General features: G+C 40.8%; 1 protein-coding gene across 3 annotated transcripts in view; it reads left to right on the top strand.

Moving 5' to 3' along the window:
* Positions 1–25,241, top strand: part of LOC136810947 (zinc metalloproteinase-disintegrin-like EoMP06) — a 179,583-nt gene that overhangs the window by 140,549 nt on the left and 13,793 nt on the right. For 2 of the 3 annotated variants that reach the window (XM_067067533.1, XM_067067535.1), the window contains exons 2-6: positions 23,461–23,558; positions 23,980–24,077; positions 24,260–24,336; positions 24,478–24,544; positions 25,003–25,085. In XM_067067533.1, the coding sequence (XP_066923634.1) occupies positions 23,516–23,558; positions 23,980–24,077; positions 24,260–24,336; positions 24,478–24,544; positions 25,003–25,085 (368 nt within the window). In that variant the 5' untranslated portion in view covers positions 23,461–23,515. Of the gene's footprint in view, positions 1–23,441; positions 23,559–23,979; positions 24,078–24,259; positions 24,337–24,477; positions 24,545–25,002; positions 25,086–25,241 lie in introns of those variants that run through there. The other variant, XM_067067534.1, reaches the window with a different exon arrangement.

Here is a 25,241-nt window from a genome sequence, read left to right as displayed (position 1 = left end):
GGCTTGGCAGGGTAAACGCGGTGAAAGCATAGCAAAAATGAGTGGTTAGGGGGTGTTCTAGGGCTTGGCTAAGGTTCAGAAGGCCAGGAAAAGAAGTTTGAGTCACCGCGTTTGGCTTGGCAGGGTAAACGCGGTGAAAGCATAGCAAAAATGAGTGGTTAGGGGGTGTTCTAGGGCTTGGCTAAGGTTCAGAAGGCCAGGAAAAGAAGTTTGAGTCACCGCGTTTGGCTTGGCAGGGTAAACGCGGTGAAAGCATAGCAAAAATGAGTGGTTAGGGGGTGTTCTAGGGCTTGGCTAAGGTTCAGAAGGCCAGGAAAAGAAGTTTGAGTCACCGCGTTTGGCTTGGCAGGGTAAACGCGGTGAAAGCATAGCAAAAATGAGTGGTTAGGGGGTGTTCTAGGGCTTGGCTAAGGTTCAGAAGGCCAGGAAAAGAAGTTTGAGTCACCGCGTTTGGCTTGGCAGGGTAAACGCGGTGAAAGCATAGCAAAAATGAGTGGTTAGGGGGTGTTCTAGGGCTTGGCTAAGGTTCAGAAGGCCAGGAAAAGAAGTTTGAGTCACCGCGTTTGGCTTGGCAGGGTAAACGCGGTGAAAGCATAGCAAAAATGAGTGGTTAGGGGGTGTTCTAGGGCTTGGCTAAGGTTCAGAAGGCCAGGAAAAGAAGTTTGAGTCACCGCGTTTGGCTTGGCAGGGTAAACGCGGTGAAAGCATAGCAAAAATGAGTGGTTAGGGGGTGTTCTAGGGCTTGGCTAAGGTTCAGAAGGCCAGGAAAAGAAGTTTGAGTCACCGCGTTTGGCTTGGCAGGGTAAACGCGGTGAAAGCATAGCAAAAATGAGTGGTTAGGGGGTGTTCTAGGGCTTGGCTAAGGTTCAGAAGGCCAGGAAAAGAAGTTTGAGTCACCGCGTTTGGCTTGGCAGGGTAAACGCGGTGAAAGCATAGCAAAAATGAGTGGTTAGGGGGTGTTCTAGGGCTTGGCTAAGGTTCAGAAGGCCAGGAAAAGAAGTTTGAGTCACCGCGTTTGGCTTGGCAGGGTAAACGCGGTGAAAGCATAGCAAAAATGAGTGGTTAGGGGGTGTTCTAGGGCTTGGCTAAGGTTCAGAAGGCCAGGAAAAGAAGTTTGAGTCACCGCGTTTGGCTTGGCAGGGTAAACGCGGTGAAAGCATAGCAAAAATGAGTGGTTAGGGGGTGTTCTAGGGCTTGGCTAAGGTTCAGAAGGCCAGGAAAAGAAGTTTGAGTCACCGCGTTTGGCTTGGCAGGGTAAACGCGGTGAAAGCATAGCAAAAATGAGTGGTTAGGGGTTGTTCTAGGGCTTGGCTAAGGTTCAGAAGGCCAGGAAAAGAAGTTTGAGTCACCGCGTTTGGCTTGGCAGGGTAAACGCGGTGAAAGCATAGCAAAAATGAGTGGTTAGGGGGTGTTCTAGGGCTTGGCTAAGGTTCAGAAGGCCAGGAAAAGAAGTTTGAGTCACCGCGTTTGGCTTGGCAGGGTAAACGCGGTGAAAGCATAGCAAAAATGAGTGGTTAGGGGGTGTTCTAGGGCTTGGCTAAGGTTCAGAAGGCCAGGAAAAGAAGTTTGAGTCACCGCGTTTGGCTTGGCAGGGTAAACGCGGTGAAAGCATAGCAAAAATGAGTGGTTAGGGGGTGTTCTAGGGCTTGGCTAAGGTTCAGAAGGCCAGGAAAAGAAGTTTGAGTCACCGCGTTTGGCTTGGCAGGGTAAACGCGGTGAAAGCATAGCAAAAATGAGTGGTTAGGGGGTGTTCTAAGGCTTGGCTAAGGTTCAGAAGGCCAGGAAAGAAAGTTTGAGTCACCGCGTTTGGCTTGGCAGGGTAAACGCGGTGAAAGCATAGCAAAAATGAGTGGTTAGGGGGTGTTCTAAGGCTTGGCTAGGGTTCAGAAGGCCAGGAAAAGAAGTTTGAGTCACCGCGTTTGGCTTGGCAGGGTAAACGCGGTGAAAGCATAGCAAAAATGAGTGGTTAGGGGGTATTGTAAGGCTTTGCTAGGGTTCAGAAGGCCAGGAAAGAAGTTTGAGTCACCGCGTTTGGCTTGGCAGGGTAAACGCGGTGAAAGCATAGCAAAAATGAGTGGTTAGGGGGTGTTCTAGGGCTTGGCTAAGGTTCAGAAGGCCAGGAAAAGAAGTTTGAGTCACCGCGTTTGGCTTGGCAGGGTAAACGCGGTGAAAGCATAGCAAAAATGAGTGGTTAGGGGGTGGGTAGTTTTTAGGTTTTGCGTTTTTTATAGGGTTGTTCTAGGGCTTGCTAATGTCAGAAGGCCAGGAAAAGAAGTTTGAGTCACCGCGTTTGGCTTGGCAGGGTAAACGCGGTGAAAGCATAGCAAAAATGAGTGGTTAGGGGGTGTTCTAGGGCTTGGCTAAGGTTCAGAAGGCCAGGAAAGAAGTTTGAGTCACCGCGTTTGGCTTGGCAGGGTAAACGCGTGAAAGAAAGCATAGCAAAAATGAGTGGTTAGGGGGTGTTCTAAGGCTTGGCTAGGCTTCAGAAGGCCAGGAAAAGAAAGTTTGAGTCACCGCGTTTGGCTTGGCAGGGTAAACGCGGTGAAAGCATAGCAAAAATGAGTGGTTAGGGGGTGTTCTAGGCTTGGCTAAGGTTCAGAAGGCCAGGAAAGAAAGTTTTGAAGTCACCGCGTTTGGCTTGGCAGGGTAAACGCGGTGAAAGCATAGCAAAAATGAGTGGTTAGGGGGTGTTCTAGGGCTTGGCTAAGGTTCAGAAGGCCAGGAAAGAAAGTTTGAGTCACCGCGTTTGGCTTGGCAGGGTAAACGCGGTGAAAGCATAGCAAAAATGAGTGGTTAGGGGGTATTGTAAGGCTTTGCTAGGGTTCAGAAGGCCAGGAAAGAAGTTTGAGTCACCGCGTTTGGCTTGGCAGGGTAAACGCGGTGAAAGCATAGCAAAAATGAGTGGTTAGGGGGTGTTCTAAGGCTTTGCTAGGGTTCAGAAGGCCAGGAAAGAAAGTTTGAGTCACCGCGTTTGGCTTGGCAGGGTAAACGCGGTGAAAGCATAGCAAAAATGAGTGGTTAGGGGGTGTTCTAGGGCTTGGCTAAGGTTCAGAAGGCCAGGAAAAGAAGTTTGAGTCACCGCGTTTGGCTTGGCAGGGTAAACGCGGTGAAAGCATAGCAAAAATGAGTGGTTAGGGGTGTTCTAGGGCTTGGCTAAGGTTCAGAAGGCCAGGAAAAGAAAGTTTGAGTCACCGCGTTTGGCTTGGCAGGGTAAACGCGGTGAAAGCATAGCAAAAATGAGTGGTTAGGGTGTTGTAAGGCTTTGCTAGGGTTCAGAAGGCCAGGAAAGAAAGTTTGAGTCACCGCGTTTGGCTTGGCAGGGTAAACGCGGTGAAAGCATAGCAAAAATGAGTGGTTAGGGGTTGTTCTAGGTTTGGCTAAGGTTCAGAAGGCCAGGAAAAGAAGTTTGAGTCACCGCGTTTGGCTTGGCAGGGTAAACGCGGTGAAAGCATAGCAAAAATGAGTGGTTAGGGGGTGTTCTAGGGCTGGCTAAGGTTCAGAAGGCCAGGAAAAGAAGTTTGAGTCACCGCGTTTGGCTTGGCAGGGTAAACGCGGTGAAAGCATAGCAAAAATGAGTGGTTAGGGGGGTTCTAGGGCTTGGCTAAGGTTCAGAAGGCCAGGAAAAGAAGTTTGAGTCACCGCGTTTGGCTTGGCAGGGTAAACGCGGTGAAAGCATAGCAAAAATGAGTGGTTAGGGGGTGTTCTAGGGCTTGGCTAAGGTTCAAAGGCCAGGAAAAAGAAGTTTGAGTCACCGCGTTTGGCTTGGCAGGGTAAACGCGGTGAAAGCATAGCAAAATGAGTGGTTAGGGGGTGTTCTAGGGCTTGGCTAAGGTTCAGAAGGCCAGGAAAAGAAGTTTGAGTCACCGCGTTTGGCTTGGCAGGGTAAACGCGGTGAAAGCATAGCAAAAATGAGTGGTTAGGGGGTGTTCTAGGGCTTGGCTAAGGTTCAGAAGGCCAGGAAAAGAAGTTTGAGTCACCGCGTTTGGCTTGGCAGGGTAAACGCGGTGAAAGCATAGCAAAAAATGAGTGGTTAGGGGGTTTCTAAGGCTTGGCTAAGGTTCAGAAGGCCAGGAAAAGAAGTTTGAGTCACCGCGTTTGGCTTGGCAGGGTAAACGCGGTGAAAGCATAGCAAAAATGAGTGGTTAGGGGGTGTTCTAGGGCTTGGCTAAGGTTCAGAAGGCCAGGAAAAAAGTTTGAGTCACCGCGTTTGGCTTGGCAGGGTAAACGCGGTGAAAGCATAGCAAAAATGAGTGGTTAGGGGGTGTTCTAGGGCTTGGCTAAGGTTCAGAAGGCCAGGAAAAGAAGTTTGAGTCACCGCGTTTGGCTTGGCAGGGTAAACGCGGTGAAAGCATAGCAAAAATGAGTGGTTAGGGGGGGTTTTAGGGCTTGGCTAAGGTTCAGAAGGCCAGGAAAAGAAGTTTGAGTCACCGCGTTTGGCTTGGCAGGGTAAACGCGGTGAAAGCATAGCAAAAATGAGTGGTTAGGGGGTGTTCTAGGTTTGGCTAAGGTTCAGAAGGCCAGGAAAAGAAGTTTGAGTCACCGCGTTTGGCTTGGCAGGGTAAACGCGGTGAAAGCATAGCAAAAATGAGTGGTTAGGGGGTGTTCTAAGGCTTGGCTAGGGTTCAGAAGGCCAGGAAAGAAAAGTTTGAGTCACCGCGTTTGGCTTGGCAGGGTAAACGCGGTGAAAGCATAGCAAAAATGAGTGGTTAGGGGGTGTTCTAGGGCTTGGCTAAGGTTCAGAAGGCCAGGAAAAGAAGTTTGAGTCACCGCGTTTGGCTTGGCAGGGTAAACGCGGTGAAAGCATAGCAAAAATGAGTGGTTAGGGGTGTTCTAGGGCTTGGCTAAGGTCAGAAGCCAGGAAAAGAAGTTTGAGTCACCGCGTTTGGCTTGGCAGGGTAAACGCGGTGAAAGCATAGCAAAAATGAGTGGTTAGGGGGTATTGTAAGGCTTTGCTAGGGTTCAGAAGGCCAGGAAAGAAAGTTTGAGTCACCGCGTTTGGCTTGGCAGGGTAAACGCGGTGAAAGCATAGCAAAAATGAGTGGTTAGGGGGTGTTCTAGGGCTTGGCTAAAGTTCAGAAGGCCAGGAAAAGAAGTTTGAGTCACCGCGTTTGGCTTGGCAGGGTAAACGCGGTGAAAGCATAGCAAAAATGAGTGGTTAGGGGTGTTCTAGGGCTTGGCTAAGGTTCAGAAGGCCAGGAAAAGAAGTTTGAGTCACCGCGTTTGGCTTGGCAGGGTAAACGCGGTGAAAGCATAGCAAAAATGAGTGGTTGGGGGTGTTCTAGGGCTTGGCTAAGGTTCAGAAGGCCAGGAAAGAAGTTTGAGTCACCGCGTTTGGCTTGGCAGGGTAAACGCGGTGAAAGCATAGCAAAAATGAGTGGTTAGGGGGTGTTCTAAGGCCTTGGCTAGGGTTCAGAAGGCCAGGAAAGAAAGTTTGAGTCACCGCGTTTGGCTTGGCAGGGTAAACGCGGGTGAAGCATAGCAAAAATGAGTGGTTAGGGGTGTTCTAGGGCTTGGCTAAGGTTCAGAAGGCCAGGAAAAGAAGTTTGAGTCACCGCGTTTGGCTTGGCAGGGTAAACGCGGTGAAAGCATAGCAAAAATGAGTGGTAGGGGGTGTTCAGGGCTTGGCAGGTTCAGAAGGCCAGGAAAAAGAAGTTTGAGTCACCGCGTTTGGCTTGGCAGGGTAAACGCGGTGAAAGCATAGCAAAAATGAGTGGTTAGGGGTGTTCTAGGCTTGGCTAAGGTTCAGAAGGCCAGGAAAGAAGTTTGAGTCACCGCGTTTGGCTTGGCAGGGTAAATGCGGTGAAAGCATAGCAAAAATGAGTGGGTTAGGGGGTGTTCTAGGGCTTGGCTAAGGTTCAGAAGGCCAGGAAAAGAAGTTTGAGTCACCGCGTTTGGCTTGGCAGGGTAAACGCGGTGAAAGCAAGCATGCAAAATGAGTTGTAGGGGGTGTTCTAGGCTTGGCTAAGGTTCAGAAGGCCGGAAAGAAGTTTTGAGTCACCGCGTTTGGCTTGGCAGGGTAAACGCGGTGAAAGCATAGCAAAAATGAGTGGTTAGGGGGGTGTTCTAGGGCTTGGCTAACGTTCAGAAGGCCAGGAAAAGAAGTTTGAGTCACCGCGTTTGGCTTGGCAGGGTAAACGCGGTGAAAGCATAGCAAAAATGAGTGGTTAGGGGGTGTTCTAGGGCTTGGCTAAGGTTCAGAAGGCCAGGAAAAGAAGTTTGAGTCACCGCGTTTGGCTTGGCAGGGTAAACGCGGTGAAAGCATAGCAAAAAAATGAGTGGTTAGGGGGTGTTCTAGGGCTTGGCTAAGGTTCAGAAGGCCAGGAAAAGAAGTTTGAGTCACCGCGTTTGGCTTGGCAGGGTAAACGCGGTGAAAGCATAGCAAAAATGAGTGGTTAGGGGGTATTGTAAGGCTTTGCTAGGGTTCAGAAGGCCAGGAAAGAAAGTTTGAGTCACCGCGTTTGGCTTGGCAGGGTAAACGCGGTGAAAGCATAGCAAAAATAAGTGGTTAGGGGGTGTTCTAAGGCTTGGCTAGGGTTCAGAAGGCCAGGAAAAGAAGTTTGAGTCACCGCGTTTGGCTTGGCAGGGTAAACGCGGTGAAAGCATAGCAAAAATGAGTGGTTAGGGGGTGTTCTAGGGCTTGGCTAAGGTTCAGAAGGCCAGGAAAGAAAGTTTGAGTCACCGCGTTTGGCTTGGCAGGGTAAACGCGGTGAAAGCATAGCAAAAATGAGTGGTTAGGGGGTATTGTAAGGCTTTGCTAGGGTTCAGAAGGCCAGGAAAGAAAGTTTGAGTCACCGCGTTTGGCTCTTGGCAAGGGTAAACGCGGTGAATGAAAGCTAGCAAAAATGAGTGGTTAGGGGGTTCACCGTGTTTGCTTGGCAGGGAAACGCGGTGAAAGCAAGCAAAAAAGAGTGGTTAGGGGGTGTTCTAGGGCTTAGCTAAGGTTCAGAAGGCCAGGAAAAGAAGTTTGAGTCACCGCGTTTGGCTTGGCAGGGTAAACGCGGTGAAAGCATAGCAAAAATGAGTGGTTAGGGGGTGTTCTAGGGCTTGGCTAAGGTTCAGAAGGCCAGGAAAAGAAGTTTGAGTCACTGCGTTTGGCTTGGCAGGGTAAACGCGGTGAAAGCATAGCAAAAATGAGTGGTTAGGGGGTGTTCTAGGGCTTGGCTAAGGTTCAGAAGGCCAGAAAAAGAAGTTTGAGTCACCGCGTTTGGCTTGGCAGGGTAAACGCGGTGAAAGCATAGCAAAAATGAGTGGTTAGGGGGTGTTCTAGGGCTTGGCTAAGGTTCAGAAGGCCATGAAAAGAAGTTTGAGTCACCGCGTTTGGCTTGGCAGGGTAAACGCGGTGAAAGCATAGCAAAAATGAGTGGTTAGGGGGTGTTCTAGGGCTTGGCTAAGGTTCAGAAGGCCAGGAAAAGAAGTTTGAGTCACCGCGTTTGGCTTGGCAGGGTAAACGCGGTGAAAGCATAGCAAAAATGAGTGGTTAGGGGGTGTTCTAGGGCTTGGTTAAGGCTCAGAAGGCCAGGAAAAGAAGTTTGAGTCAACGCGTTTTGCTTGGCAGGGTAAACACGGTGAAAGCATAGCAAAAATAAGTGGTTAGGGGGTGTTCTAGGGCTTGGCTAAGGTTCAGAAGGCCAGGAAAAGAATTTTGAGTCACCGCGTTTGGCTTGGCAGGGTAAACGCGGTGAAAGCATAGCAAAAATGAGTGGTTAGGGGTTGTTCTAGGCTTGGCTAAGGTTCAGAAGGCCAGGAAAAGAAGTTTGAGTCACCGCGTTTGGTTTGGCAGGGTAAACGCGGTGAAAGCATAGCAAAAATGAGTGGTTAGGGGGTGTTCTAGGGCTTGGCTAAGGTTCAGAAGGCCAGGAAAAGAAGTTTGAGTCACCGCGTTTTGCTTGGCAGGGTAAACACGGTGAAAGCATAGCAAAAATGAGTGGTTAGGGGGGTCTTCTAGGGCTTGGCTAAGGTTCAGAAGACCAGGAAAAGAAGTTTGAGTCACCGCGTTTGGCTTGGCAGGGTAAACGCGGTGAAAGCATAGCAAAAATGAGTGGTTACGGGTTGTTCTAGGGCTTGGCTAAGGTTAAGGAGGCCGGGAATGAAGTTTGAGTCACCGTGTTTGGCTTGTCAGGGTAAACGCGGTAAAAGCATAGCGAAAATGAGTGGTGACGTGGTGTTGTTCTAGGGCTTGCCTAAGGTTCAAAAGGCCAGGAAAAGAAGTTTGAGTTACTGCGTTTGGCTTGGTAGGATAAACACGGTGAAAGCATAGCAAAAATGAGTGGTTAGGGGGTGTTCTAGGGCTTGGCTAAGGTTCAGAAGGCCAGGAAAAGAAGTTTGAGTCACCGCTCTTGGCTCGACTGTATTGTTTAACTTACAGCACAACGTCACTCCAAAGCGATATCCTGCTAATGCTCATTGTGAGAACTTTTGCCTACTGCGTTTCCGCCCTTGGCCAATGCGTTCTTCATTATCGAACCTGGTGTATCTTGCATCCCTACATGAGAACCATGTTGACATTGAGCTTAGTGTGGACGCTCGTTTGACATAGGAGACTGCACTGCAGTGGTCCTGAAATCATGTCATTCGAGAGATCAGCCTACAAGTAGCTAGATCACAGATGCACGCCACAGCACCCAGCAATATAAAAAAGATCTGATCGTTTTTTTGGAACTTGACATTTTTTTTGATTAATTGATGCAAATAGAGTTAAGAGTTGAAATCCTAAAAAAGATCTTCGTTCAACTGTATTGTTCAAGCTACAGCACAACGCCTACTCACAAGAGCTATCCCACTACTGCTCATTGTGAGAACTTTTGCCTGCAGTGTTTCTGCCCTGGGCCAATGCGTTCTTCATTTTAGACCCTTGTGTATCTTGCATTCCTACATGATAACCATGTTTACATTGAGCTTAGTGTGGACGCTCGTTTGACATAGGAGACTGCACTGCAGTGGTCCTGAACTCATGCCATTCGAGAGATCAGCCTACTCCTATCCCACTACTGCTCATTTTGTGACTTTTTGCCTGCTGCGTTTCCGCACAGGGCCAATGCGCTCTTCATCATCGAACCTGGTGTATCTTGCATTCCTACATGATAACCATGTTTACATTGAGCTTAGTGTAGACGCTCGTTTGACATAGGAGACTGCACTTCAGTGGTCCTGAACTCATGCCATTCGGGAGATCAGCTTCCAAGTAGCTAGATCACAGATGCACGCCACAGCACCCAGCAATATAAAAAAGATCTGATCGTTTTTTTGGAACTTGACATTTTTTTTGATTAATTGATGCAAATAGAGTTAAGAGTTGAAATCCTAAAAAAGATCTTCGTTCAACTGTATTGTTCAAGCTACAGCACAACGCCTACTCACAAGAGCTATCCCACTACTGCTCATTGTGAGAACTTTTGCCTGCAGTGTTTCTGCCCTGGGCCAATGCGTTCTTCATTTTAGACCCTTGTGTATCTTGCATTCCTACATGATAACCATGTTTACATTGAGCTTAGTGTGGACGCTCGTTTGACATAGGAGACTGCACTGCAGTGGTCCTGAACTCATGCCATTCGAGAGATCAGCCTACTCCTATCCCACTACTGCTCATTTTGTGACTTTTTGCCTGCTGCGTTTCCGCACAGGGCCAATGCACTCTTCATCATCGAACCTGGTGTATCTTGCATTCCTACATGATAACCATGTTTACATTGAGCTTAGTGTGGACGCTCGTTTGACATAGGAGACTGCACTGCAGTGGTCCTGAACTCATGCCATTCGAGAGATCAGCCTCCAAGTAGCTAGATTACAGATGCACGCCACAGCACCCAGCGATATAAAAAAAATCTGATCGTTTATTTGGAACTTGACATCTTTTAGATTAATTGATGCAAATAGAGTTTTAAGAGTTGAAATCTGAATAAAGATCTTTGTTCAACTGTATTGTTCAAGCTACAGCACAACGCCTACTCACAAGAGCTATCCCACTACTGCTCATTGTGAGAACTTTTGCCTGCAGTGTTTCTGCCCTGGTCCAATGCGTTCTTCATTTTAGACCATTGTGTATCTTGCATTCCTACATGATAACCATGTTTACATTGAGCTTAGTGTGGACGCTCGTTTGACATAGGAGACTGCACTGCAGTGGTCCTGAACTCATGCCATTCGAGAGATCAGCCTCCAAGTAGCTAGATTACAGATGCACGCCACAGCACCCAGCGATATAAAAAAAAATCTGATCGTTTATTTGCAACTTGACATCTTTTAGATTAATTGATGCAAATAGAGTTAAGAGTTGAAATCTGAATAAAGATCTTTGTTCAACTGTATTGTTCAAGCTACAGCACAACGCCTACTCACAAGAGCTATCACACTACTGCTCATTGTGAGAACTTTTGCCTGCAGTGTTTCTGCCTTGGGCCAATGCGTTCTTCATTTTAGACCTTTGTGTATCTTGCATTCCTACATGATAACCATGTTGACATTGAGCTTAGTGTGGACGCTCGTTCGACATAGGAGACTGCACTGCAGTGGTCCCGAACTCAAGCCATTCAAGCGTTCAGCCTCCAAGTAAATAGATTACAGATGCACGCCACAGCACCCAGCGATTTAAAAAAGATCTGATCGTTTATTTGGAACTTGACATCTTTTAGATTAATTGATGCAAATAGAGTTAAGAGTTGAAATCTGAATAAAGATCTTCGTTCGACTGTATCGTTCAAGCTACAGCACAACGCCTACTCACAAGCGCTATCCTACTATTGCTCATTGTGAGAACTTTTGCCTGCTGCGTTTCCGCCCTGGGCCAATGCGTTCTTCATTATCGAACCTGGTGTATCTTGCATTACTACATGATAACCATGTTGACATTGAGCTTAGATTGGACGCTTGCCCGACATAGGAGACTGCCCTGCAGTGGTCCCGAACTCAATCCATTCGAGAGATCAGCCTCCAAGTAGCTAGATTACAGATGCACGCCACCGCACCCAGCGATTTAACAAAGATCTGATCGTTTATTTAAAACTTGACATCTTTTAGATTAATTGATGCAAATAGAGTTAAGAGTTGAAATCTGAATAAAGATCTTCGTTCGACTGTATTGTTTAAGTTACAGCACAACGTCACTCCCAAGCGATATCCCACTACTGCTCATTGTGAGAACTTTTGCCTACTGCGTTTCCGCCCTGGGCCAATGCGTTCTTCATTATCGAACCTGGTGTATCTTGCATTACTACATGATAACCATGTTGACATTGAGCTTAGATTGGACGCTTGCCCGACATAGGAGACTGCCCTGCAGTGGTCCCGAACTCAATCCATTCGAGAGATCAGCCTCCAAGTAGCTAGATTACAGATGCACGCCACCGCACCCAGCGATTTAACAAAGATCTGATCGTTTATTTAAAACTTGACATCTTTTAGATTAATTGATGCAAATAGAGTTAAGAGTTAAAATCTGAACAAGAAGCCGTAGCGGCGTGAAGGCCCAGCTGACGTGGCAATAACCAAATGTCGTTTGTATTGGGTACCTTAAGAGAACCAATGTTTGCGGAATCGTATTTTTGCAATTTTAGGGTTTGAAAGAAAACATTGTGTCTTAGAATCCTAATGCACATTTTCGGCTGAGATTGAAATACGGAACATTCAAAAAGTTTAAAAAGTTCGAAAATTGGCTTAATGAAAATGATAAATGATACGCAATATATGTATATAATAAATTTACTTTATGTTTTTGTTACTAGTATGAAAGAAAAAATCGGTTTAAATAAATTCACAAACTTCAAATGTCAAATGTTGACCGTCAAAGTTCAGAAATATCGATTTAACGCGTAGCATCATGAAAAACATTCCAAACTTATTCAAATTTACACATGAGCTGCGTTTTTTAGTATTCTTTAATGAGTTACAACATAAGTTACTTGGGAAAATTCTCTGCCGGTTTGAAAATCCAGTCACCGACCGTTAGAGATTTTTCAAATAAAAAAAATTAAAAATTTCACGGGCTGGTAAAAACATTCCAAACTTATTCAAATTTAACATGAGCTGATTTAGTATCCTCTCATGAGTTTACATTAAGTTTACTTGAAATTCTCTGTCAGGTTTGACAAATCCAACCACCGACCGTTTAGTTTAGAACGATAAATCCAAAATTGACCATTCCACGGGTAGCATCATGAAAATATTCCAAACTTATTCAAATTTACACATGAGCTGTATTTTAGTATCCTTTAATGAGTTACAACATAAGTTTACTTGGAAAAATTCTCTGTCAGGTTTGACAAATCCAACCACCGACCGTTTTTAGTTTAGAACGATAAATCCAAAATTGACCATTTTCAGGGTAGCATCATGAAAAAACTTCCAACTTATTCAAATTTACACATGAGCTGCATTTTAGTATCCTTTAATGAGTTACAACATAAGTTTGCTTGGAAAAATTCTCTGTCAGGTTTGAAAAATCCAGCCACCGACCGTTTAGAGCGATAAATCCAAAATTAACCATTTTCACGGGTAGCATCATGAAAAATATTCCAAACTTATTCAAATTTACACATGAGCTGCATTTTAGTATCCTCTAATGTGTTACAGCATAAGTTTACTTGAAATAATTACGTGTCGAGTTTGAAAATCATACCACGTCCCACCACTGACCACCAATCGCCAAACGAGACAGATCCAGAAATAACCATTTTCACGCGTAGCATCATGGAAAAAGTTCCAATCTTGTTCCAATTTACACATGGGCTCCATTTTAGTGTCCATTACCAAATTCCAGAATCAGTTTACTTGAAATAATCATACCACGTCCCACCACTGACCACCGTGGTTTTGTTAACACTATCAGCCTGAACAGCGACAGATCCAGAAGTGACTGTTTTCTTATGTAGCATCAAGAAAAAAGTTCCAATCTTATTCAATTTTACACATCAGCTGCATTTCAGTTTATTTATTTCTATATCAGAAAAGCCATATTTCCTAAAAATTTATAAAGTCTTTTTGAAAACAAGAAAAAATTAAAAATGAAAGTGATTTAAGGTAGAATTTTTACTCATAAAACTTGAGCAAAGACTATAAGATATGGCAGAATGTTGAAAAAGGTTTATAAAGAAAAACAATTACAAAATTTCTTTAGTTTGAAAGTCTCTTGACCACTAAAGCAAAGAAAATGTTCAAGAAAGTATGAATTAACCTCCTCGCTTCGACCGCCATCTTGTTTTGTTTTGAAAATTGTTTTGAAGGAGCGCGGAATCAGAAAATATACGTTTTATATCCAGTATCCAACTTTAGCAAGCTTTTCCATCTCCAGACGGCAAAATTAAAATGTGTGGTACTGGTTTTAAGCGCCGTTTCTGCCTAAAGTGACACACGGACGGACAGACAGGAAATTGCAAATGAAAGGCCCACTCGCTTAGCGCTGGGCCAATAAAGATCTTCGTTCGACTGTATTGTTTAAGTTACAGCACAACGTCACTCCCAAGCGATATCCCACTACTGCTCATTGTGAGAACTTTTGCCTACTGCGTTTCCGCCCTGGGCCAATGCGTTCTTCATTATCGAACCTGGTATATCTTGCATTCCTACATAATAACCATGTTGACATTGAGCTTAGTAGGAGACTGCACTGCAGTGGTCCCGAACTCAAGCCATTCGAGAGATCAGCCTACTCCTATTCCACTACTGCTCATTTTGAGACTTGTGGACGCTCGTTCGACATAGGAGACTGCACTGCAGTGGTCCCGAACTCAAGCCATTCGAGAGATCAGCCTCCAAGTAGCTAGATTACAGATGCACGCCACAGCACCCGGCGATTTAAAAAATGTCTGATTCTTTATTTGCAACTTGACATATTTTAGATTAATTGATACAAATAGAGTTAATAGGTCGAAATCTGAATAAAGATCTTCGTTCGACTGTATTGTTCAAGCTACAGCACAACGCCTTCTCACTAGTGCTATCCCACTACTGTTCATTTTGAGAACTTTTGCCTGCTGCATGCCGCTATTGGCCAATGCGTTCATTATTATCGAACCTGGTGTATCTTGCATTCCTACATGATAACCATGTTGACATTGAGCTTAGTGTGGACGCTCGTTCGACATAGGAGATTGCACTGCAGTGGTCCTGAACTTACGCCATTCGAGAAATCGGCCTACAAGCAGCTAGATTGAAGATGCACGCCACAGCACCCAGCGATTTAAAAATGGTCTGATCGTTTATTTGGAACTTGACATATCTTAGATTAATTGATGTAAATAGAGTTAAGAGTCAAAATCTGGACAAAGATATTCGTTCGCCTGTATTGTTCAAGTTACAGCACAACGCCTACTCACAAGCGCTATCCCACTACTGCTCATTGCTCAATTATTTTCCATTTACAACGTTTGAACCTTTCCATAAAAACTAGGTTTAAAGTAGAATCATTTATTGGGCTCCAATAATTCAACGTATGAAAACATTGAAAGCATATTCTATCTGTCGTCTGAAAAATAGCACAAATTCTTGCTTGATAAAGATCGAAGATTTACCCTGTTGTCTTCATCTTTATAGCCAACGGTCCACTCATTATCTAGCCGGGTCTTTTATTAGACACTTTCAGAATTTTGAATTTCAACTAATCCTGTGCTATTTCTGGATTTTCTAATTCAAAATTTCAATTTTGAAGTTGCTGCTTTGGTCATTGAACTTGAGCTTTCCTTGCACGATTAATGATAGTTGCAACGTAACAAAAAGATTAACAATGAGAGTAAACAGGAAAATTTGAAAAGTCTGTTATCGTAAAACCAATGAATTATTTAACTTCAAAGTCAGATTGGGAAGCCATAATCAGCTTAAAATGTCCCGACCAAAGTTTTCCTTTTGATAATGATACCTCCCCTTTTCTTTCACGCAGGTCAACGACGCGATAAGGTACTCTTCTTTGATAATCTTGGTTGTTTTGGAAGCCAATCTATATCCGGAAGACGCAAATTAAACTAACCCCCTTCAAATAAAAACCAGCCCAATGCTGAGAAAGGGAGAATGAAAAGGAAACAAATAGAACTTGGCCGAATATATCAAGAAAACTTACAAAATGAAAAAGGTATTCTGAGTTTGTTTTAAGATACTACGGAGTAAAGAAACAAAGACACCGAACATTTTTCATTTCGGTTTGCAAATGTCTAGAGCAGAAAGTTGTTTGATAATAAAAAGGTTTTCAATGTTTTTGTTTTTTTACTTTAAGTAACAGTCAATCCATATCGAATCGGATAAGAGTATGAGTGAGGATTTATAAGATTATGTACCACGAAAAGCACTTTTAAAAGAAAAAATTCCTTCTTTTTTACTTCAGATTGGATCACTTAAAGTACTGATATCTCTTACATCAATTGCAATGGTCACAAACGCCTTGCCGTATCTACGGAATACGAGAAATGATGGAAACACCTTACCCATGTTATGGCCAGTTTACACGAGAAAGAATGTAAACACATTACCCTTGTTAAGGCCAGTTTACACCACAAAGGACCAAAATACGTTACCCTTGTTACGGCCAGTTTACACGAGAAAAGATGGGACCAAAGTATTAATTTACTCCAAAGGAGTAAAGACACAAGCTTTCCTTTATCGCATGCTCTTCAAAAGTGCTTTGATGCCCAATTCCAGAACTAAACGAGGTGTTCTAAAAAATCTTTACAAAATTGCGATAGGAGGAATGGAGAATGAAAAGCACAGACCTTGCAAAATGGAGAGTAAAATGAGGACAAGTACTGGGAGCATGACACCTTACGTGGACCGCACGTGCGTTTCCAACCTTTCACAACACAACATACCAAACAATAATTATGTATGTGTCAACATACGACAGAAGAAGTTGATTAGCAACCATATTGTAGATGTGGGGGTTGGATGTGAGTTGAGGTGCAAAGGGCATGATTGTGCTCCATTTTTCTCGAATATGAAAAAGAAGAGAATTGTGACTTCTTAAAAATGAAGAACCGACCGTTTAGTGTTGAAATGTTCTTTGGAATCAAAGACATAAAATGGATGGATGACTTTCGAACCCCTTGTCAGAGGCTCCTTTCACCTGGGAAAGAATCATTTAAAAACGATTCTCTTGAACATCTCATGGAAACCTAGAAAACGACGTTAATGGGATGGTTTGGGTACGGAGTATATTGAAATTTGAAGTGGCGGAAAGGTAAATATGACACCCCCGTCTCACAGCTCCGGTGGGGTTTTTTTCCTCAGTGGGGATAAAGATTTCTTTTGAAATCCCAATGGGGAGAGATTCTATTGTGTTCCAAGGTTAAGAAATCCAGTGGGATGGCTTTGGAGTGCAATTTTTAAACATTAATATTCGAGTGGGGATGAAATCAAAGTCAATTTCCTAGTTGGGCTCAAAATCCAGCGTATTTTCCCACCGGGGAAATTTTCGAGTGGGGCTGAGATCCCAGCGGATCTGTGACACAGGGGTGTAATATGCAACCTTTATATATTGTAAAACAACATTAAACAGAGGGAACAAGAAGACTCTTGGATATATCTATATTTGTGAGATATGGTGTATTGCAAATAAAAAATTGTAAAATTTTTGTTTAAAATATTTATTTTAGCAAAGACTTTAAAATATTTATTTTCATCTCTCACGCAGTGTAAATATTTGTTGTATTTATGAAATACCATTCAACATTCAATCGATACTTTTGATTGCACTTCATTTTGTTTACACTGGCATTTAGTTTAATCGCCAGTCACTTGGATGTCACAGATAAGTCCACGGAGATTCTCACGCTATTATTTACGAAACAAGAAACCTGAAAATCCAAAGGAAAGTTTTTGTTCTGTTCAAAACCCGCAAAATGCGAGGATAAGCACAATCATACTATTCGTCCGATGTCAATCACTTTTTAGTGAAAGATTTGTGAACACTATAATTTTTTTTGAAATTTTTTTATGAAACAGATTTTATACCCTTTTTATGGAAGAACATAGACAAGGTTGTGTTTTCCCTAAAAAGTATACAAGTTGTACATAAAACAAAGCATTTTGTGTGTCCTTCACAACCAATCAATAGGATGTTGTTCTATTTTGGGAAAACATCGGTTAACTAAAAATATTATAAATTATTGAATAAAATAATTGAATACCATAAATTGAACTGTCTCTACATGGATTGGAGAAATTTGACTGTTTTAATGTTAAAATATTGTTCTTAAGTTGGATGACTATTGGACGACTTACCTTTAATTTATTGGTTTGAGTTTCAAAAGCCCTTAAACCTTACGAGAACATGTTTTACCAAATAATCTATAATCTGTTAAATAACTTTACTGAAGATTAAATATTTGGGTGTGGTTCTTTTACGTAAAGAAATAAATTATCTTCAAATCAAACCTCTTGGTTTTCTTTTATAAACAAAATGGACTTCTGTATTTGATAGCTACAATCAAGTCAGCCAATATAATATTTTCTTCTTCTCGATTAGCTTCGTTTAGAATATTTCACTTTTAAATGGATAGATGTTTCGAGTTGGGGTGTTATAATAGTTAAATTCCTCACAAAGGGGTTTAACTTGAAATAGCAGGCATTAAGAATATTTCAAGTCATTAAGCGGTTCAGATTTGCGGTTTGAGTCTTGCTTCATGAAAGTATTTATTAAGGACTTCAACAAGTTATTACTTGTCTTGTCATAAAAATTGAGATCATAATTCTTACCGAAAGACAAGCCGAAAATAAACATTCATTTGAAACATGAAGTCGGTCTATGATTGACATTGAAATATTAAAGGATAGATTTTCAATCAACTCAATAGTTGACTTGATGAGGTAATAAAACATTATGAATAGATTACTGTCAAAAAATTGACCGTTCGTTGAAAGAGCTGAAATTGATTGAAAAGAATCGTTTAAATTGGAAGATTATTCATTGACTTGACGAGCTTTTTCCGCTAATTTAGATCTTTAATACAATGGTTTGATTTTTTCGGTATACTACTTTAATAGGAAGGTCTTTGACAACTTTGCTAATCTTCGAAAAGGTAAGCTCATTCGAGTGATGTTTAAAAATGTGGGGCTAGGATTAAATGTCGATAAATGTGAGAAAATATCTGTTTTAATGGTTAGGGACTTCAGAGTCTGGTATTTCTAGCTGATAAATCTAGTCGTGTTTTTTTAGATAAAGAGCTACCTGATGCAATGGAGATTTCAGGGCACTGTCTTGTCTCACTGGGACAATGATGAGATCCATTCAATCCACTATACCACACAGCTATTGGAGTGATTGTTTTCAATAGGACGAGTTTTATAATTGGTTTCTGTATGTACTAAAAAACTTCAAAATAAAGAGCTTATAAGATAAATGAATTTAACAAAACTTCCATAACGGTTTTGTAAGTGAGAAAGGGTGGGATGCATAACAGGAAAGAAATGCAATCTGATGTAAAACAACTTGTATGTTGCATGATAAGTTCTGATAAGAAGTAAAGGAATATTTTAAGAGTGAGAAAATAAGCAACAAACCACATCCACATCCATCTGTCAAAGAATATCCTGTTTAAAACAGAGAGGTAATTGGGTGGCAAATTTTAGCTTTGATACCTCTGTTTTATTATGTATGTCACCAGCAGATTCATACAAATTCGTTTTTGTCCATGTTGAAAGGTTGAAGAGGAAAACATTAATTATCATGATTAAGATCTTAATTGAAATTGTTTTATTATTTAGAGATCTCTTTTCCTTAAAACTAGTGGATTTTTCTCGGGCAATAACTGTGATGTTTCCCTTTGCACAGCACGCTTTCGCAGTAGGCTAGCAATATAAAGTGTCAGAGTTTCTGATTTCCCTTATTTTTATTGAAATGTAAATGTTTGATGAGATTTTGGTGGCTTTCCAGTACTTTTAAGCTTCTCCCTTCTAAAAGCATCAACAGCAATGAGAGCTTCGTTCAATTTTAAGGAATGAGGAGTTGGTTTGTGTTTTAAAAGTGGCGTACGTTTCTTTATTATAGATGAATTGACTTACTCGACCCTTTGCGACTCTTTTGACGAACACTGCCAATTTCAAACGTTGTGTTCTGCAGTGAGGAGTGTGTCGGCTCTGATTTGATCGGACCATCTTTTTGGTGATCATTCCTCTTGTTGAGAGTATTTGGGAAATCGTGCTTAAGCCTTTGGTACACAAGTGATCTGTTCTGTTTTCTAAATGCATGTCCGAACTATTTCATCCGCTTGGTTTTGATCATTTTGCCTACCGTATCATTCTTTGTATGACAACATTTTTGATTCTGCCATGCCTCCAAACTCCCATTATTGACCTAAGGCATCTCATTTCAAAAACATTGACTTTGTTTTCCTCTCTTGTGTTGTGAACAATGTTTTTGAAGCATTACTCTATGCACTGTTTTGCAATCTTCCGAAAGCTATGGATGCAAGGGCGATTCGTCGATCAATGTCAGCTTTGACGTGACTATAATTTGTAGTAAAAACAATTTAAGTTCAGAAACTACATCATAGTACCTTTCATGTTCAGACGTTTGTCGATTAATGTGATCTAAATATTATGATAATTTTCAGTTTTTGAGATATGCCAAAATTTACCATAGCTGGGTAAGGAAAACAAAGTTACAGATATAATCGATATCACTTCCTTGGACTGTGTTGTGTGTCAATGATTATTTGCATTCCCCATTCATGTTGTAGGCATTTTGTAATTATGATGTTAACTCTTGCAATTTATGTTATTGTAAATGGCCAGTGGATGGTTTGCCATCTTTAAAACATTTTCCCCTAAATGGGTTTCAAGATGATCTTCAGTGAATGATGTTGAGTGCTGAGGAATAGAGAATTTGTTTTTGCCAATGGGAATCTTGGTTGACTTCAAATTCATTTCTGAATTCACGCTCTTGACGAAGATTTTCCCGTTTGCTTTCTATGGAACTCTTCCAACTATCTCTTTAACTCTTTTTTTTCATTTTTGGCTCCCTTTATACACTTTATGAACTATACGAGGCAAATGGTTAAAAAAATTCCTTTTTCACTAGATAGTATTTGTAATCTTTACAGCTCATAATCTCCGACTTATAATTGGAGTGATCGACCTATTATATCAATTCCTTTGCATCCTTATATGTTATAGAAATTGCTCGTCGTTCCAAGCTCCTTGAGGAAAATGACTTGTTGTCTTTTTCTTCTTTCACTTTCAGGCTCAAAGCTATTTTGTCTACATAGTAAGGATTTTCAACATTTTTTCAGTGAAGCAATGAACCGCTAACCCCACCCATGATTTGACTATCTAATTCATTCGTTAAAACATTCAGTTTTAACTGACGTTATGATGGAATCGGTAGCGCGTGTTTAAAAACTTAATTAACATCATGACTTTTTGATGAACCCACCTTGTTCTGTTCATTAAGCGAAATTGTGTCGTCTTGCCAACTTCGTAATTAAGTGAATAGTTTATTAAGAACGATAGAAATGGTATCGTCATGTAATGCGACAAATGTTGGGAAGGGTGTGCACGAGAGGTTTGTTAACAAGCAGAATTGTTTCTTGTATGTTGTCTAATATGCTGTTTATTTAATGGAAGTTGGTCGAATAAGAAATTGAATAAATAATGGGTTTAGTACAGCTAAGTCTTTAACTTTTACAACAGTAAACGCTAAGTCTTTAACTGTTTTACAAGTTAAGTAAACGCCTTATTTCGAATTTGTCAAATTTGGTATAAGAAAAGAGAAGAGAGTCAGTCTGACCTTTTACCCTTGGTCTCAAGCCGATATTGATGATGATGATGTCAGTTCTGTTTTTACTTTTTACCCCTGGCTCGTTGCAATTATTTGTCAGGATTTTTCATCTTATCAATATCGATTTTTCGGTCTTTTTCAGAGTGTTTCCCACACCGAATCTGAGTAATACTTGCACTAAAGGTGGTCTCGAAAAATTGCAGCTGAAAAAATGCGGTTGTGTGATAGAATTCGAAAAGTTGCGGTTTTGTGCTCGTTAAAAAGAATAGTGGAATCAAGTAAAAAAATTGAGAAAAAAAAGGAAAATGAAAATGAAAAATGAAGAAGAAAAAAATCAACTTCTTGTAGAAATGTGGTATAATTATCATTTTCACAGGAGTGATTCTTCAATCTTAGATCATCATCACTGTGGAAAAATTTTTCAAAAATATTCATTTAATCAAAAGATATCAAACAAAGTTTATTGCTGGTTGATCGACAAAAGGCAGGTTTTTTCGTTTTTTTTGTTGTTTTTTACCACTTTATAGAGTCAGCCAGCAATAAATTTTGTTTGATATCTTTTGATTGAATGAATATTTTTGAAAAATTTTTTGACAGTGATAATGATCTAAGATTGAAGAATCACTCCTGTGAAAATGATAATTATACCACATTTCTACAAGAAGTTGATTTTTTTCTTCTTCATTTTTCATTTTCATTTTCCTTTTTTTTCTCAATTTTTTTACTTGATAATATTCCACTCACGAATATCTTTTTAACGAGCACAAAACCGCAACTTGATTCGAATTCTTTCAAAAGTTACAGCCATTTTTTTCTCCAGCTGCAAATTATTTCGAGACAGACTTTACGACTTAACATTGCAAGAACATCGCATGGTTATCAATTGAATAGGTGGTGATGTGATGGTCAAGTGCTCTTCATGAATCAGTAATGGAGCAATTAAATTATTTTTCCACAGTCAAAATCTGAATCATTTACGACTAAATTTCGAAATACTGAGGATGTTAAAATTGGTCATCTGCTGTCTCTTTGTCGAAGCTTATGGTAATTTCAGCGGCCACACATTTCATCAGTCACTGGGAAAGATTGAGAGAAGTCGGTAAAGAATCCTTGAAAGGATCAATTATTTGGTTTTAAGCTGAACATTTTCACATTTAAGATTGGTCTTTTATAAATAAATCCGGTTAACAATTTCGTGTGAAATATGAATTAATGGAGGTTAATGCTTTCGTCTGATGAAGCTTTTTTATGGATAGTTACAATACAGAATAAGTCAGGAAATCGAGGAAACCATTTTCCGTGTTAAGAGAAAGGTGATGAAATCGCTTTGAATTCTTTCAAACGGCTTCTCGTGCTAAGATTTTTCCATTGATAAAGGCGGAGTTCTTCAATCGGTTTGTTGCTTTATTAGATCACGATAAATGGATTACACATTGTTTTTTTTTAATTAGAACACCTAAAATTTGGCTGAGCCTGGATGTGCTTATTTTTATAGCAATTTTCAGCCTAAAATGTTCTTAAATGCATTCTTAAATTTTCAGACTACTCTAAATCGACAATATCATGCAAAATAAAGAGCATTTAAAATTTGGACAATATTTGACTCTCGATTTTAAAATCCATCCCTAAGTTTTGTTGAGACTGCTTACAAAGAGGAAAAAATTGTAGTTTCTTGTCATTTCTTTTTCAAACTGAGGCTGGGCATGTTCTTACGATGTTCTTAATTTTTCGACGAATTTCAGCCTCAATGTTCTTATAAACTGGGTTCTAATAAAAAAACGTGTATGGCAATGTTGTGAGAATGGTATCTCTCCGTCTTATAATAAATGTTATATAAAATTTAGCTCAATGTGAAAAAAAGATTTAGAGGATCTAGTTGCCCGAAAATTTGTTGCTCTTATATATTATAAGTGTTGAAAGGAGTCAGTGTTTTACCGTAGTGTAGCTTGTGCATGTCCACCGTCCACCACCTTTTTGAGGACGGCTTAATCGTCCAGTTTCTCTTTACTAGCAACAGTGACTATCACAGTGTATGAATTTGCACTGTGATGGCAGATCGAGGGCTGATTCATCAATGAACAATGTATGTATTTAAATTGTAACTTGTACAATCATCCAAAACTAAAGAAAATTGTTACATTATGTAGTAGTAATCGCAAGCTTTTCATCTGAGATTTTTTGGAGAATTTTTATAATAACGTAATAAACTGTTCGCTTTTGTTGACAGCCAGCAAAACAATCTCTGTAGCTTCTATTTCCATCTATTTCAAAGCAAGCCCAAGATGGGTCACGGTATCTTTTTTCGTAGTACCATGCGTAATATGCGTTACTTTAACATTATTTATGTGCATGTGTACTTTCGTTTTCCATGGTGTTATTTTATTTCAAATGATACAATCGTGAAACCTTACTGAACAGATGAGTAAATTCAAAAATTGCTATTTTATGTTTATTATCTAATAACAGACAAGTCTGCAGATTCATGTTCCAGCAGCAGAGACCGACTAGTAAGATGAGGATGACTGGTAAAACATTTTTAACAAAAATCTTTATCTGCAGCCAAATGCTTTGTCTTTCGCATATTGTGATTCCATGCGCAGGTTCTGACACATCAATCTCAACCTTCCTACCATACTGTGACTATCACATTTTATGCGAAAGCTGAATTGTGATCCTATCAGTATACAGAATGAAATTTACAGAATCAAAAGATTTAGCTTTTTGGGTCCCTTAGATTTCACCATACAGGATAAATATTAAACCTTTAGACAGCATTTGATAAACAAAATAAATAGAAAATCTGACATCCGAAAAAATGTCATTATGATTTGGCTGCTTATGTTGGCTTGTACCTTGAATGTCCAAGGTAAGTGTTTACTTTTTGATGGGGATCTTCATATGTTGCACCTCTCATTAGCAGGATAGACCAGCGTCCAAGATTAGAAAAGGCCTGAAAAATTGTTTTTTGTAGGGCACCCCTTAGATCAGGGCAAATTTTCCCTGATCTAAGGGGTGCCCTACGAATGACACAATTCACTACCTCGGCCGCTGGTCTAGGATGTTATATTATCAATCTCGTTTGGTCTGCGAAAAATATTACCACTCCTTTATAACTGTCAGCATAAAGTTTGCATTGCGAGTATAATAAAGGACAACACCCATCTAGATCCTTTATTGTTTTCGAGTGTAATTTTTAAGGTTACTTTTTCAATGAGGCTTCGAACCCACCCATATATGTGCGATGTATGACCAGTATTTCTCTAATTTACTTCTTTTTACCGATGAAGGTTTAGACTTGGATGATTTGGAAAACTATGAATTCATTCGTCCAATGCAAATCAATGAAAACGTTCGCAATAAAAGGGATCTTTCAACTCTAAACCAGGTTTGCTATTATTAATCATCCATCCATGCTTAATATACTCATTAAAAACAACCTGAATGATCCTGAACCGTAATAGCTTACTTTTCCCTCAAGTCCCCCATCTTCAAATTGTTGAGAAAATGTAACCAAAACTTTTGGCTGAATTTCTGTGCAATATTTTTACACATTTTCCAATCTTCCAGGGTGTCCATTTTGAAGAAACAGTTTTCCATTTCCACGGTTACGGAAAATTATTCAAGATCAGACTCATCAAAAATAAGTAAGTATCTCAGATCACAAAAGTCATTATTCAGTTGAATCTCAAGCTGTTTTTAGCCATTATAATTGGTCAATCAATCATTGAAAGAATTTTAGTGGTTTAAAGTAATTATCCAGAAGTTTTTCCTCATCTTTCTTATAGCGTGATTGCTCAACCAGGATTTCGACTGATCAGTCAAAATGAAGATGGAAGTCATAAGATTGATAGGGTGAGGTTTTGATTAACAAACTTTACTACTCACTTCTGCCAAGCCATCCCGAGTTATAAAAACCTTATTCTGCCTCGAAGTGGAGCGATTTATTTGTTTTTATCCTAACTTAGAAACACTCCTGCCTCTTTGTACCACCCAAACTGCGATGGAAATTCACTAGGGAGTAGTATTAGGGGTGGTAAATTTTATTTTATTTTCACTGGAGTGTTATAATCTTGGATTACCTTCTTTTCGATTATGAGAAAATCATCAACCCTCCTAAAATAGATACTTCACCCCTCATAATATGAGTTTTCAGGTTTGTTTTAAAAAGCACTCAAAATAATGACCAAACTATCTTCAAGGTCACTTTAACCATAAAAGCTTAAGCATTTTACGCATAATTGGGAGTAGGTTTTAATGTAGTACTTGTTGGAGAGAAAAAGTAACATAATCTATCAATTTTGCCATTTTAGTTCAACCAGCAATGCCACTACCATGGGAAGATTGAGAATGAGCGCAACTCCTCCGTTGTCATGTCAACCTGCCATGGGTTGCGGTGAGTGGATTTCTCGGTCATATGAGAAGGAATGATTTGTGAGACTTTCTATATTAACCAAGCTCGCACGAAATGCTATTATGTTATTTAGACGTTTTGGAATTTCGATTAACATCGTTTGACCTTTGATCTAATATCTTTAAAGCAAAACTACAA

The sequence above is a fragment of the Clytia hemisphaerica genome, unplaced genomic scaffold (assembly GCF_902728285.1).
Source record: "Clytia hemisphaerica strain Z4C2 unplaced genomic scaffold, Clytia hemisphaerica genome assembly, whole genome shotgun sequence".
Lineage (NCBI taxonomy): Eukaryota > Metazoa > Cnidaria > Hydrozoa > Leptothecata > Clytiidae > Clytia > Clytia hemisphaerica.
Note: the sequence above shows the minus strand (reverse complement) of the source record. Positions and strands in the feature narration are given on the sequence as shown.